The 15,923-nt window shown below is 48.6% G+C and overlaps 1 protein-coding gene across 1 annotated transcript in view; it reads right to left on the bottom strand.

The window, feature by feature from the left end:
* LOC119965981 (GMP reductase 1) overlaps positions 1–15,923 on the bottom strand; it is a 153,369-nt gene that overhangs the window by 78,951 nt on the left and 58,495 nt on the right. Inside the window, exon 5 of the mRNA XM_038797052.1 lies at positions 3,904–3,985. Coding sequence (XP_038652980.1) covers positions 3,904–3,985 — 82 coding nt within the window. The remainder of the gene's footprint in view (positions 1–3,903; positions 3,986–15,923) is intronic.

Raw genomic sequence — 15,923 nt, 5'->3', positions numbered from 1 at the left:
ACTTATAAAGGACGATTCATCTGTCAGGGAGGACCTATAGGATGCCCTCTTAACGACCCAGACCTGACCATGTTCACAGATGGAAGTGCTTCCATCGGTGAAAGGGGGGAGCGGTTATCAGGATATGCTATCAACCAGGATGGGGAGACAGTAGAATCAGCAGCATTTGAAACTCCATTCTCAGCCCAACAAGCAGAATTGTTCGCGCTAATATGCTCATGCGCACTAGGAACAGGCAAAAAAGTAAATATTTATACAGACTCCAGATATGTCTTTGGAGTCGTACATGACTTTGGACAATTATTGAAGAATTGTCAATAATTCGCTGGCACCCCAATTTCCCATCAGCAGCTAGCGACCCAATTACTCCAAGCTCTTATGCTTCTAGAAAAGGTAGCAGTGATAAAGTGTACTGCCCATACGAAAGGAAAAACTCCAGTAGATGAAGGAAATAGGCAGGCCGACCACCAAGCAAAAGTCGCCTCAAAGTCAAAAGCCATGGTAGTGCCCAAAATGATGAGCCAGACTAAAAGCTCAAATAGCAAGTCTCCCTCTGAAAAACCTATGCCGACCATTACTGACGTAATCCAGCTGCAGGAGGACGCTCCTGCTAGCGATAAAAAGTCATGGGAAGAATTGGGATGTACATATGATAAAGAAAGTAAGCTGTGGGTCACCCCAGCAGGGCAGACATGTATGCCCGATGCTTTGGCAGCCTGGGTGGCCGAATGTGTACACTTTGCAACTCACTGTGGTGCACGCGCTACAGGTGATATACTGCTGAAAACCTGGTGGCATCCTAGGTTGCAGGAGATAGCCCAACGAATTAGCAGTCGCTGCTTGATATGCCAGCAGTATAACCCTGGTAAGGCAGTGCCCTGTGAGCCGGGGAAGACACCATTACCCGAGGGTCCCTTTGAGACCCTGCAACTGGACTACATTGAGTTGGAAAGATGCCAGTGTTATAAGCATGTATTAGTGATTGTTGATGTGTTTAGTAAATGGATAGAGGCCTATCCTACTGTAGATAAGAAGGCTTCAACTGTAGTAAAAGTTCTTATGCATGAAATTGTACCAAGATTTGGAATTCCATATCGTTTAAGCTCTGATAATGGACCTCACTTTGTGGGACAGATCAATAAAGAATTCTGCACTCAACTGGGAATTAAACAGCAGTTACACTGCGCCTACAGACCCCAGGCAGCTGGGATAGTGGAAAGAGCTAACCAGACTCTGAAAACCAAACTTGCTAAGCTACAAGCAGAGACCGGAGCCACCTGGCTCAAACTTTTACCTGTTGCACTTTTCCAGATCAGAACCACCCCTGCGGGAAAGACTCGATTGAGCCCCTCTGAAATCCTGTACGGAAGTCCCCTTCGCACCCCCTGGGACTGTCATACATCCCAAGACATTCAGTTCCACCACATTACAGAAATGGCTAATTACATAATAGCCCTCACTAAAGTCTTAAAGAGTCTCCACTTGCGAGTACGTGCCACACAAGAGGAAGTGCCACCCTTAGCTCCAATATTGTACAACCGGGAGATCAGGTGATGATCCGCAATCGGACACGGAAGGGGTTGGAACCGCGTTGGGAGGGACCATTTCAAGTTCTCCTAACCACACCCACAGCAGTCAAAGTTGAAGGACGTAATGCATGGATCCACATGCACCATTGTAAACTAATAAAGTTTGCATGATCACTAACTCTCGTTTTAAAGTTCTAGGTACATGTGGCTGATCGTTCGACTACAGGATGAGGCTGCCTTTTGTCCTCGCGATCCTCGCTAGCACACTACTGTGTGCGACCGCTCGAGACCGGAGATGTAGACCCGGCGGAAGAATTCTGCACCTTTGTCGTGAGGACACCTTTAGCTGTGCCAACAGCACCACAGATGAGACCTTGTGGACGGCGACCCCGGTAGATACCTGCACCACCATCATTCATCAAGACGAGCAGAAGCCTCGGTTCCTGACTACTCGCGGATCCGTGACCTGCGATCGCTACGCATGCCGGTGGGACTACCGGTGTACGAGGAAAGGCAAGCCACGAGTTCCTGAATGTAAGACTATCCATACTCACCCGCCTGCCAGGAGGAAGCGGGCAACGCACCATGTGACTGCGAATTCATTCCTGTTTGTCTTATACTTATGCAAAGAAATTGAATGTCTCTTCTTGTTGGGTATGTACGCATGTTCCTAGCCATGCCCATGGGGGTATTCCTTTGGTCCCTCTTTCTTATTTGATCGAGGAGGTTGCAGAATGGGCTCTGCGACGTAATTGCACCGATCCTGATAATGATACATAAGATATGATAGTTTGGCGATCGGCCAGGTTTGATATGAGCAGATTTAAAGGATGGTGGTGGCCGAAATTTACTGTAACACGTCAGCCGCCCTACCTGATCCTCCCCAAGTATGCTAAATTTCCAAAAGGCAGTATATGTTTTAAAAAGGATCATGCCAATGGGACCCACCCTGTAGGTACCAGCCAATGTAACCAGACCTTGATTTGGCAACCACCCACAACTAATCTTACACAAAAAGGCTTGTTCACCTTTAATTGGTCAGCAATAGAAAACCATACAAGTGGCGGCCCCTGGAGGGGGAAGCCGACTAGAATCATGATGACGGATGCCAAGGGGAACTTGACCTCGTACAATGATACCTATTTTATATGCGGACATAAAGCATATCCCTGGTTGCCAGAAAATTGGTCGGGTTCTTGCTATATGGGTTTTGTAGTCCCTGGCATCACCCATTATACAGATCTATCCAAATCATCCCCATGCCCGAACCACTAGGTCCCTTGTGCCTTGGGAGGTGATAACTACTGTCCTTTGGCCGCAGTTCGGCAGTATTAGATCTCTCCAAAAAGTCACCAAGCTCCGCGATATATTGGAGCAGGTGGCTAATGATACCGTGGAAGGACTCAGTGAGCTCAACGCAGAGTTAGTAGCTGTTCGGATGGTTGCCTTACAGAACCGCAAGGCTCTAGACTACCTCCTCGCCAATGAGGGAGGTACGTGTGCTGTAGTGGGTTCTGAGTGCTGTACTTATATCCCTGATAGTTCGGAGAACATTACTCACCTAGTGGACCACATTAGGGATGGGGTAAAGTTAGCACTTATGGGAAATTGGCGAGTAAGCCGGAACTTTTCTAGGAGGGATTTCCCAGCGCCTCATTGGGGATCCAGCAAGTTATGGGCCATAATCTAGCTAGATGTTCCCCACTCATGGAAAAGGAAGCGTAGGTAAGCAAAGCACATCCCTAAATAGCTTCTGACCACCCCCCCCCCCCCCCCCCCCCCCCCCCCCCCCCTTCCCAGAAATGCAATGGGCACAAATCAGAAAACCTAGGCCTTAATGTTAAGTTAAATTAATTTATACATCTCCAGCTGCTAGTTCTCATAGGTCCAGGGGTTTTGATTTAGATTATCCAACTAATGAGCTAACAGCACAAGAACAACAAATAAGGAATATCAACACAAATAGGATTGAATGGCAGGGATTTGAGGGCCTGATAGTCAGGGATCAGAGGCTACATTTGGCCTGGGGAGTTGAGTTTTAATCATACCCGTGAGCAAACTCTGGGCATTCATGGTATGTGTGGCTCAGTGTAACGCTTGACCCAAAAGTACACTGACCCAAAATTGCACACAACAAGAACTTCAGAGGGATTTTTAGAAGCTATTGTACAAGTTTCAAAATCATTTGTCCATGTTGCTGGCAGAGGCAATTAGACAAGTACTGTACTGATGAAGGACATTAAGGCTCAGTCACCCTTAGCTTCAAAAAATGAATGCACAGAAGCAATTATACTTATCAATGAATGTGAACAAATGGAAATCAGCCAGCCAAAGTTTTACTTGGAACATTTTGTTCTCTCATTTATTCATTTACCTGGTCCGATGCCCACTTTGATGATATCAGCTCCCGCCAGTATAAGCTCTTCAACCATCTCCCCTGTCACCACGTTACCAGCCTTTGGTTTGAAAAGAGAAAAATGACCAAGAAAATAAGCTCTTTACATCGGAGAGACAGCAGTCAAGACGGCACAGCTTTGTGTGTTAGGAACAATAATTGAGGATTGGAGATTGTGGGCAAAGCTTCACACCGGGGAGAACACAATCAGAAAATGATAACGCTATTTCGGCATCCAGCCCCTGGGCAAAAGATGGTTTAATTATCATCTTTTACTTTATCAGCAGAGCCAGAAAGCAAACAGATTACCATCGCTGAGTGATATCAGTGAATCTACCGGAATCTTGCATCAACGTCGGTTAGAAAGAAACGTGGCTCTCAGTTATTCAAACGTTTCACTGCTCAGGAAACACCTGGTAACATTGTGTTCTCCAAACCAGTTATGCATTTGTTTGTGACGATGGGCTTCAGGATTTAGAAGCCCATAACATTTAAGTAGAGAAAACACATTCGACAGTCCATCTGATACTTCCAAAAGCTAATGATAAACAGTTTAATCTGTACAGATCTCATGGTCCCAATAGCAGAGAATGTCCACCACGACCACTATTGAGTGCCACATCGGAATCAAAGGTTCCAAGGAACCGACTTACACTGGATCCATGAACTTCTGATTCACCAGTAATGGCTCTGTGGGAACACCCGCTAATGGTCCCACTGGCACCCGTCAACATGCATACATGGACTGTTTGAGGATTGAGGTTTGAGGATTTACCTAGTTTTCTACTTTGATTTATTTATTTATAGCAAGTATAGAGTCTGCTCCATGACCCCAGCCCTTTAAATCAGGAGTGCCATCATACCTATGCCTGTCACCCCCCAATGCTGCTAAACCTAGCCTCCTGCACTGCCCGCTCAACCTCCCATACTTCTGCTCGCACCCACTCCTGCACATGGCTCAACCTCCTGCATCACTGTGTCTCTCTCGCTCCAAACCTCCTATACTCTCAGCTCACCCACCCCCTCCCACACCCCATGGTTCAGCCCCACTCCAGCAATCCCCCTCCCCTCCTGTATCCATGGCACATATTAAAGTGGATATGGTTGTGCTTTCTGCATACATTACTAGAGAAGCAATGTATCATGTGATTCAGGCTTAGTTGCAGTTTGTTCTGAGGAAGTGTGTAATTTCTGCAAATGTGCAATACTGTTACCAACTTCTCAGGTCTTTACTGAATTGTATTAATCCCTTGCATGTGGTTGCTGCCTTGATGTTAACCCACTAAAGTAAGCACAAGAAGAAAAAAAATAACGTAATACTGGCGGTAGCGAATTTTTCATTTAATAAACATTTTATTGAGGTATTTTTGGTATTGTAACAACAACAAAATAAACAATGTACATGAAACTATAAACATAGTGCAAAAGCCGTCTCCCTCCCTTACAGGTCCCACCTTTATTACCCCCTACTCCAAGCTAAACTAAATCCTCCCCCCCCCCCTCCTTCTGCTGATCATTAATTTCCCGCAAAGAAGCTGACAAACAGTTGCCACCTCCGGGTGAACCCTAACAGTGACCCTCTCAAGGCGAACTTGATTTTCTCCAAACAGAGAAGGCTAGCCATGTCCGATCGCCAGGTCTCCGACTTTGGGGCTTTGAGTCCCTCCAAGCTAATAGTATCCGTCTCCGGGCTACCAGGGAAGCAAAGGCCAGAATGTCTTCCTCTTTCTCCTCCTGGATTCCTGTGTCTTCCGACACCCCGAAAATCTTCACCTCTGGACTCAGCGCCACCCTTGTTTTTAACACCGTGGACATGACATATGCAAATCCCTGCCACAATCACCTAAGCTTCGGACATGTCCAGAACATGTGGACATGGTGCGCTGGTCCTCCCGCACATTTTGCACACCTGTCTTCCACCACAAAGAATCTGCTCATCCGGGCCACTGTCACGTGAGCCCGATGAACGACCTTGAATTGTATCAGCTGAGCCTGGCACATGTTGCGGACGTGTTGACTCTACTCAACGTGTCTGCCCATAGACCATCCTCCATCTCACTTCCCAGCTCCTCCTCCCACTTGCGGTTCAGCTCCTCGATCTGCGTCTCCTCTGACCCCATAAGTTCCTTGTAAATGTCAGAGACCTTCCCTTGGCCCACCCACACTCTGGAAACTACCCTGTCCTGAATCCCCTGTAGTGGTAGGAGCGGGAAGGTTGACACCTGTTTACGTAGGAAGCCCCGCACCTGCAGATACCTGAATTAGTTTCCCCTCGCCAACCCAATCTTCTCCTCCAGCACCCTCATACTCGGAAAGCTCCCCTCTATAAACATATCCCCCATCCACTCAATCCCTGCTCTCTGCCATATCCGGAACCCCCCATCCATACTTCCCGGGGCAAACCGGTGATTATTATAGATTGGGGACCCGACCGATGCTCCCTCTGCTCCCACATGTCTCCTCCATTGCCCCCAGACTCTCAGGTCCGCCATCACCACGGGGCTGGTGGAGTACCATGCCGGCGGGAACGGCAGAGGCACAGTTACCAACGCCCCCAAGACTGGTGCCCTTGCATGAAGCCGCCTCCATATGCTCCCAGGCCGACCCCTCCCCCACCACCCACTTCCTGATCATGGCTATATTCGCCATCCAGTAATAGTTACTAAAATTTGGCAGCGCCAGCCCGCCCTCTCCCCGACTCCGCTCAAGCATTACCTTCCTTACTCGCGGGGTCTTGCCCGCCCAAACGAAGCCAGTGATCACTTTTGTTGTCCTGTTTAAAAAAGGACTGCGGAATAGGTTAGGTGGATTGGTCATGCTAAATTGCCCGTAGTGTAAGGTTAATGGGGGGATTGTTGGGTTACGGGTATACGGGTTACGTGGGTTTAAGTAGGGTGATCATTGCTCGGCACAACATCGAGGGCCGAAGGGCCTGTTCTGTGCTGTACTGTTCTATGTTCTAATAAAGATGGGGGACACTGAAATACAAACAAGAATCTCGGGAGGCCCGTCATCTTCACCGTTTGCACCCTCCCAGCCAGTGACAACGGAAGTGCATCCCATCTCCGAAAATAGAACAGTACAGCACAGAACAGGCCCTTCGGCCCTCAATGTTGTGCCGAACAATGATCACCCTACTCAAACCCACGTATCCACCCTATACCCGTAACCCAACAACCCCCCCCAACCTTTACTTTTTAGGACACTACGGGCAATTTAGCATAGCCAATCCACCTAACCCGCACATCTTTGGACTGTGGGAGGAAACCGGAGCACCCGGAGGAAACCCACGCACACACGGGGAGGACGTGCAGACTCCACACAGACAGTGACCCAGCCGGGAATCGAACCTGGGACCCTGGAGCTGTGAAGCATTTATGCTAACCACCATGCTACCATGTTGCCCACTAATCATCCTTCATTTGGTCCACTAGCCGGGCCAGATTTAATTTATGCAGCCGGTCCCATTCCCGCGCCACTTGAATGCCTAGGCACCTAAAGCTTCCCCCTACTAATCTAAACGGCAGCCCCCCCAATCGCCTCTCCTGTCCCCTTGCCTGGACCACAAACATATCACCTTTCCCCAAAAACCAGTCAAATTCCTCTAGAATCATCATGATTTCTTCCATCCCCTCTATTGAGTCCAATACATACAGAAGCAGGTCGTCTCTGTGCCCCCCCAACCCGGCCAGACCACCCAATCGAGGCTCTCAGAGCAATTGCTAACGGCTCTATAACTAGCGCGAACAACAGTGGGGAGAGGGGACATCCCTGTCTCGTCCCCCAGTGCAGTCTAAAATAGTCCGATGTTGTCCTATTCATCCAAGCGCTTGCCACAGGAGCCTGATACAGCAACCTGACCCAGTCAATAAAGCCCCGCCCAAATCTGAACCGACCCACGACCTCCCCTAAGCTTCGGACATGCTCAGAACATATGGACATGGTTCGCTGATCCTCCAGCACATTTTGCACACCTGTCTTCCACCCCAAAGAATCTGCTCATCCAGGCCACTGTCACGTGAGCCCGATGAACGACCTTAAATTGTATCAGGCTGAGCATGGCACATGTTGCGGACGCGTTGACTCTACTCAACGCATCCACCTATAGACCATCCTCTATCTCTCCTCCCAGCTCCTCCTCCCACTTGCGCTTCAGCTCCTCGATCTGCGTCTCCTCTGACCCCATAAGTTCCTTGTAAATGTCAGAGACGCTCCCTTCTCATACCCACCCTCTGGAAACTACCCTGTCCTGAATCCCCCTTAGCAGTAGGAGCGGGAAGGTTGACACCTGTTTACGTAGGAACTCCCGCACCTGCAGATACCCAAATTCGTTTCCCCTCGCCAACCCGATGTTGGCAAGGGAGAGGGGGCATCCCTGTCTCATCCCCCGGTGCAGTCTATAATAGTCCGATGTTGTCCTATTCATCCAAACGCTTGCCACAGGAGCCTGATACAGCAACCTGACCCAGTCAATAAAGCCCCGCCCAAATCTGAACCGTCCTAGTACCTCTCACAGATAGTCCCATTCTATCCAATCAAAATCCTTTTCTGCATCCATTGCGATCACTACCTCCACCTCCCTACCTTCCGGGGGAATCATAATCATGTTTAACAACCTTCTTACATTGGCCACCAATTGCCTACCCTTAACAAACCCCAATAATGTCCGGAACACAATCCTCAATCCTGGAGGATAAAATTTTGGCCAGCAATTTGGCATCCACATTCAACAGGAATATCGGCCTGTAGGACCCACACAGCTCTGGGTTCTTGTCCTTCTTCAAAATCAGTGAAATCGTGGCCTGTGACATGGTCGGGACAGCACCCCTCTTCCCTTGCCTCATTGAACATCCCGGCCCCAATATCCCAGAGAACATTTTATAGAACTCCACTGGGTACCCGTCCAGCCCCGGGGCTTTACCCGCCTGCATGGCCTTCAGACCCTCCACTATCTCTTCCAACCCGATCGGGGCCCCCAGCCCTTCTACCAACTCCCCGTCCACCTTTGGGAAATTCAGCCCCTCCAAGAAGTGCCTCATCCCCTCCGGCCCTGTAGGGGGTTCTGACCTGTACAGCCTACTGTAGATATCCCTAAACGCCTTATTCACCCCTGCTGAAACTCCAACCAGGTTCCCAACTCCGTCATTTACTTTCCCTATCTCCCTGTCTGCCTCCCTCTTTCTAAGCTGCTGTGCAAGCATTCTGCTGGCCTTCTCTCCATGCTCATAGATCGCCCCCGTCGCCTTTCTCAGCTACTCCAACCCTCTCCCTGTGGTTCACAAGCCGAACTCCGCCTGTAGCCTCCACCGTTCCCTTAAAAGCGCTGCCTCTGGGGTCTCCGCATACCTCCCAGTATCTGTAGTATCTTCTTTACCAGTTGGTCTGTCTCTGCCCTGTCTACTTTCTCCCTGTGGGCCCGTATTGAGATCAGCTCCCCTCAAACCATTGCCTTCAGTGCTTCCCAGACCACCGCTGCTGAAATTTCCTCCGTGTCGTTGACCTGCAGGTAGTTCTGAATACATTTCCTCAGCCGCTCGCACACCCCTTCATCAGCCAAAAGTCCCACACCTAACCTCCAGTGCGGGCGCTGGTTACTGTCTTTACGAACCTGCAGGTCAACCCAGTGCAGAGCATAGTCTGAGATCATGATCGCCGAGTACCCTGTGTCCACCACTCCTGCCAGTAAGGCCCTGCTCAAAATAATGAAATCAACCCGGGAGTACACTTTATGCACGTGTGAGTAGAAGGAGAACTCCTTCACCCTTGACTTCCCAAATCTCCATGGATCCACCCACCCCACATCTGCCCCATGAACCCTTAGCTTTTTGCCATTGCTGGCATCCTGCCCATTTTCGAACTTGACCGGTCCAAGCCAGGGTCAATAACTGTGTTGAAGTCCCCTCCCATGACCAACCTGTGCAAGTCCAGGTCCGGTATCTTCCCCAACATTCTCTTTATAAACTCCACATCATCCCAATTTGGCACATACACATTTACTAATACCACCTGCACCCCCTCCAGTTTCTCACTGACCATAATGTACTGACCTCCTACATCTGAAACTATTCTACCCGCCTCAAACACCAGCCGCTTATTGATCAGGATCGCGACTCCTCTAGTCTTTGAGTCTAGTCCCGAGCGAAGACCTGACTGACCCAGGCTTTCCTCAGTCTAACCTGGTCCGTAACTCTAAGGTGAATCTCCTGCAACAATACCACGTCCACCTTCAGTCCCCCAAGATGCCCGAACACACGTGCCCTCTTGACTGGCCCATTTAATCCTTGAACATTCCAGGTGATCAGCCTAGTTGGGAGGCTCTTGTGCCCCCCCCCCCCCCCCCCCCCGAATCAGCCATCCCCTTTTTTGGGCCCACCTCCAGCCCATGCTCCATGTCTCCACCGGTCCTCCCCAGGCAGCCTCCGCCCCAACCTCCTCTCTGTCCCTGAGCCCAAGTCCCTCCCTCGTCAGCAGAACATTTACTCCCCCCCCCCCCCCAGTAACAACACCCTGTAACTCAACCCCTTTAATAAACCGAACATATGCACCCCCCCCCCCCCCCCCCCCCCCCCCCCCACCCCCCACCGCACTTCCGTGTGCTAACCCGGCCAGCCAGCTTGGTAGGCCCCGCCCCGGCACAGGATAGTCTCCTACCAATTGGTCCCTCCCCCTCGCTCCTACAAACATACTCCAACATCAAACAATCCCCACACAATTGCCCGACAGAAAAACACCAAGATTTACACACCTCCACCCCCCAACAGTGCAAATGAAAACCTTAACTCACTCAGCTCTACCACTGGTCCCAAATCGATGCAAAAGGCATTACAAACAGCTTCCACAAAACGAATAAAGAGAAACTTTTTTTTAAAAAAGAACACAAAAACAAAACAAAAAAAACCATGAACGTTGCAGCAAAGTTCAAAAGTTCTCAGTCCACCACCAGTCCTTTCCTATTCACGAAGTCCAGCGCGTCCTCAGGCGACTCAAAATAAAAGTGCTGTTCCTCGTGCTTGACCCAGAGACGGGCCGGATACAACAGTCGGAACTTCACCTTTTTCTTAAAAAGGATCGACCTAATCTGGTTGAAGCCTGCTCTTCTCCTGGCCACCTCCACACTCAGGTCCTGGTAAACCCACAGGATACCGTTGTCCCACTTACAGCTCCGTGTCTGCTTGACCCATTGTAGAATGCGCTCCTTATCCAAGTACCTGTGGAATCTCACCACCATTGCCCTTGGGTGCCTCCCATTCGCGGCTTCCTCACGAGCGCTCTGTGAGCTCTGTCCACCTCCAAGGGTCAGGAGAATGTCCCCTCCCCCAGCAGCTTCTCAAACATACCCGCTATGTATGCCCCAGCATCCGCTCCTTCGGACCCCCCCGGGAGCCCAACGATTCTCAAGTTCTGCCTATGGGACCTATTCTCTAGGTCCTCCACCTTCTCAAGAGCTTCTTCTGCTGGTCTCTCAGCATCCCCATCTCCAACTCCACCGCAGTTTGATGTTCCTCCTGCTCAGCCAGCGCCTTCTCTACCTTCTGGATCGCCCGATCTTGGGCGTCCAATCTAAGCTCCAGCCGCTCAAATGACTCTTTTATCGGGTCCAAGCAGTCCCGTTTCTGCTTAGCAAAGCCTTCCTGAATAACTTGCATCAGCTGCTCATTGACCGCTCGGTCAACAAACCAGAGGTCCAGTCCTCTGCCATGCTGTCTCCTGCTGCAGCTTCAGCCCAAGCCTTCTCTGTCTTTCTGTTTCTGCCTTTACGAGCACTTCTAATTCTCCTCTCCATGCACCGATGTGGGAATTCAGTACACAATTGTCTCTGTCGTCAGTTTTACAATTCAAGTCTGGTAGAAAATCAGGGGAAAAGGTCCAAAAGTCCGACCCAAGCGGAAGCCACCAAATGTGCGACTTGCTCCATCATAGCTGCCACCGGAAGTCGAATTTTTCATTTTTAAACACAGCATTCACAACATGGTGCCAGCGTTTGGAAGAAGCTGGGAACCACTCAGTAAATGCAAATGATGGGACCTCTAACTGGAGTTTGGAACGCAGAGTCTGAGAGTTCAACAGGCAGTGACAATGTGTTGAGAGGCTCAGTGCCAGGCAGTGCTCAGCCAGGAAAGGTGAAGTGTGGGTTGGTTCCTTCACAGGCAAGGGAGAACCAAGGGAGGACCACTGTGGAAATCGAGCAGACTTAAGGTTGTGGAAACGACGTGTTGAAGCAACGTGGAACTGTCTTGGGCACTATTATTCACTTTGTGGTGCATCGTGGTGTGCTCTTGCCACAACTCAGCTTTGTGGGCACAGCTGAAACATGTGCACAAGTGGCAACAGCGCCACTCACTGCAGCATCAGTGGAATGTGAACAGTAGTGGAACAGAAGAACGACAAGCAACTGACACAATGCAGTGAGTTTAAAGTGCTCACAGTATTTGTTTGAACAACAGAGAAGCAGAAAGGTCCGGGTAATATTGCAAAGGTGGCCCCAAAGTTCCCACGCTTAAATGGGAAACCATTGTAAAGGAAGGTTCACATAGGCTCAATACATCCAGGTTCACAATCTAAGAAGACAACCAAGAAGATCCCAAAAGCATTCGGACAACTTTTGTAGGCCAGTTCAAGAGTCAAACTGAACTTCCGTATCCATCACCTAGATTTTATGTCATACAACTGACAGCCCAAGGAATCCATCAATCATTTTATCAGCTGATGCAGAGAAAAGGATGGGGACTGCAATTTTTCAGGTGCAAAGAATCGGCGAATTGGCAATTACATTGACTCCAATAGATGGATTCAAAAAGAACTGGCGGACAAACAGAAGCCATGGCATCAATCACTTAAAGATGGACAAAAGTATGAAGTAATTATTGCAGGCTGATAAAGCTTACAGGTCTTGTGTGCAACCCCAACTGTCGATACAGTGACACAGCCAAAAACTGGAAGACATGTGGAAGGTGCAGATTAGATGTCCAGCTGTTGCCAATTTAACTAGCTATGGCATGTATTAATGATAATATTGCTTTTCAGAGTCGCGAGGTATCAAATGATACCACCACAAGACTTTACCGGATATCGATCAAAGACCAAACAACAAATTAGTCAGTTCAAGTTTAAAGATAGTTTATTTATACACAAGGATTACTTCGACATGCAACATAAAACACTACAAGTTAAACTACACCTAACAACTACAATAACCTGCACTTAACTTCAGGGCAACCGGCTCTATGCAGATGAACAAGGCCTTTGGCTGGGTCTTGCGAGGTTGGGTAGAAGAAGTGGCTTCGTTTCTGCTGGGCTCATTCGTCTGGTAGTGATCGTTGGTCTTGAACTTGTCTTCTGGTCATAATGCTACACTTGGCTTTAGGCGTAGGTCGGGGCCAAGAGAGACCGAACACATGGCTGTGTCTCTTTTTATCCCTCTGGGATTTCGCGCTCTTTGGTGCGTTCCTTAGCTTTGGACCCAATAATTTAGTAGGCTTCGATCACTGCCTTCAATTTTGGCCAAAAGGGGCGGGTGCCTTGATGGCTGGGCGTGTCCTAAGCGGTCATTGACCTTGGCTGTTTGGGCTTTTTAAGCCAAGGGAGTGGCGCCGGTTAGTCTGCATCTGCATCGGTTACCTGAGTACAGTTCTTTTGTTCTGGGGAAATGGTCCATTAGAATGCAAACGAGCGGGGTTTTCGATCGCTTCTAGCTATCTGGGTTGCAAATACACACACAAGCTCGGAGTGTGTCTGAGTCCTGGGGTTTACCATAATTCCCATGGTCCTTTGCAGGTGGCCATCTGAGATGGCTACACAGCGTTTCATACTTTCTACAAGGCGTACTGGCAGCAGCACAAAACAGCCAAGGCTCAAGCAGATCGCAAACGGGCAATACCTTCAAGCAACAACAACGACCATACCAGGTCCCATAGGAAACACATGCACGAGGTGGAGAACAAAACAGTCAATGACGATGATTAAAATGTGCACGGTGCGGTGAGCATATGTTCCACACAGTTAACCTCTCAGAATTCCTAGATGCCATTACACAGTCTGATGAATTTGCCACAATTCAAACAGTCTGCCCTTAGAAAAGTCGGTAAACATTTGCTCTTGGCAAAAATAGCCACAGGGGTTAGTGCAAACATACAGCACTGAGAATTCTGAAAGCAATGTATCCATAGAAATGGAAGGCCATGGCAAAACCCACCACCATGAACGTTTCGGCATCTCATGGCTCAGTAATTCCATGTTTAGGACCCGTAGTACTAGTGTGAAATACAGCCAGTCATCCTGAGTGTCACAGATGTTCTGCGTATTAGAAACCAAAGGCCCAGAGATATCAGGCCTACCAGCATGTTGCGATCTCACATCGGTAAACATCCATGGAATTAGCTAGGTACCAGAAGGTATATCAGCATCAGAAGACACAATTATAAATCATATAAGGAGGCAAGCAAGAGGCAGTCCGTCAGTCGGGTATGAACAATGATATTGAAGTCACAGTTAAGAAGTGTGAGGCTCATGAGGAACATATGTGAAGTCAGATTTTACCACAAGAGATTTCTGCTCATTCTTGGCTAAGATTGCTTCTAATTTCTACCAGGTCCCAGTGAATTACTTCTCAGTTGCCGCTGCTTATTTTTCTAAGTATTGCATGATACACCAAGTACATACTTTTAAGTGCTATTTTCATTTTATTTGGGGCAGCCTGGGAGATAATCTCAGATAAATTGTTCAATTTATTGCTACGCCATTCAGGGACGTGTGTGGTAAATGGGTAATAGATCACACCACTTGTTCTCCACACTACCCCAGAATTGACGGTCTGGCTGACAAATGATTTGTACAGTAAAATCTTTCACTCCAAGTGCAGATAGACCAAATAAGATTGACCAATTGCAATGATGCACCTTGGGTCAACACCTCCAAGTGCAAGCCCAAAACTAGATTAATCTCTAGATTAATTCCAGTGCCGCATGCTCCTGAGTATAGAAATAGGAGGTTAGTCCAAATGAATGCATGGCTGGGGAGATGGTGCAGAAGAGAGGGCTTTACATTTCTGGGACATTGAGACTGTTTTGGGGGATGGTGAGACCTGTACAAGGCGGACAGGTTGCACCTGAACCAAAATGGGACTCTTGTCCTTGCAGGGTGGCTTGCAAGTGCTGTTGAGGAGGGTTTAAACTAATCTGGCAAAGGGGTGGGATCCTGAGAGCAGGTTCAGCATGGGGGAGTTGCACAGCCAAAATTAGAAGCGACAGCAAGTGAGACAGGAAGGCATAGTTATAGGCCATTAAGTCACAAGAGAGAATGGTATTTATTTTAATGCAAGGAGTACGTGTTTAGGGCAAACTGCTGTCACTGAGACATGGTTGGGGGGTTGGGGCAGGAATGGCAGCTCAATATTCCAGGAAATAGGAGCCTCAGGCAAGACGGGGAAGAAGGTAAGAGGAAAGGGTGTTACAATTTTGAATCAGTTACAGCAGGTAGAAGGGACGACATCTGAATGAAGCTATACGAGTAGAATTTAAAAACCACATAGGAGCAATCACGCTTCTGGGAGTGTTCTATTGGCCCCCTATCAGTCAGAGAGAAAAAGCAGAATAGATATGTAGGCAAATTCCAGAAGTATATAAGTAATAGGGTAGTGAGTGGGAAATTTCAACTTTCCCAACATTTAAAAAAAATGTTTTATTCTTTTTCATATTTTCTCCCAGGTTTGCACCCACCAACAATAAACAATAAGCAGTAGCGAATATAATGTCAATCCCTATATCAACAACAACAATCCCATCCTCCCATCAACCCCCAAACAACTGCCCGCATCTTAACATAAACAAATAACAGTAAGAAGTCTTACAACACCAGCTTAAAGTCCAACCTTGGTTTCGAATCACTAGCTTTTGGAGCGCAGCTCTTTCCTCAGGTGAAATCTCCTGATGAAGAGGAAGAGCCGGCTCATCCTCGCCCTTGTGAGGTGCGCTCGATACACTACCTTCAGCTGCATCAGGCCG

The sequence above is a fragment of the Scyliorhinus canicula genome, chromosome 5 (genome assembly GCF_902713615.1).
Source record: "Scyliorhinus canicula chromosome 5, sScyCan1.1, whole genome shotgun sequence".
In the NCBI taxonomy this organism is placed as follows: domain Eukaryota; kingdom Metazoa; phylum Chordata; class Chondrichthyes; order Carcharhiniformes; family Scyliorhinidae; genus Scyliorhinus; species Scyliorhinus canicula.
This window is presented reverse-complemented; position numbering and strand designations above follow the sequence as displayed.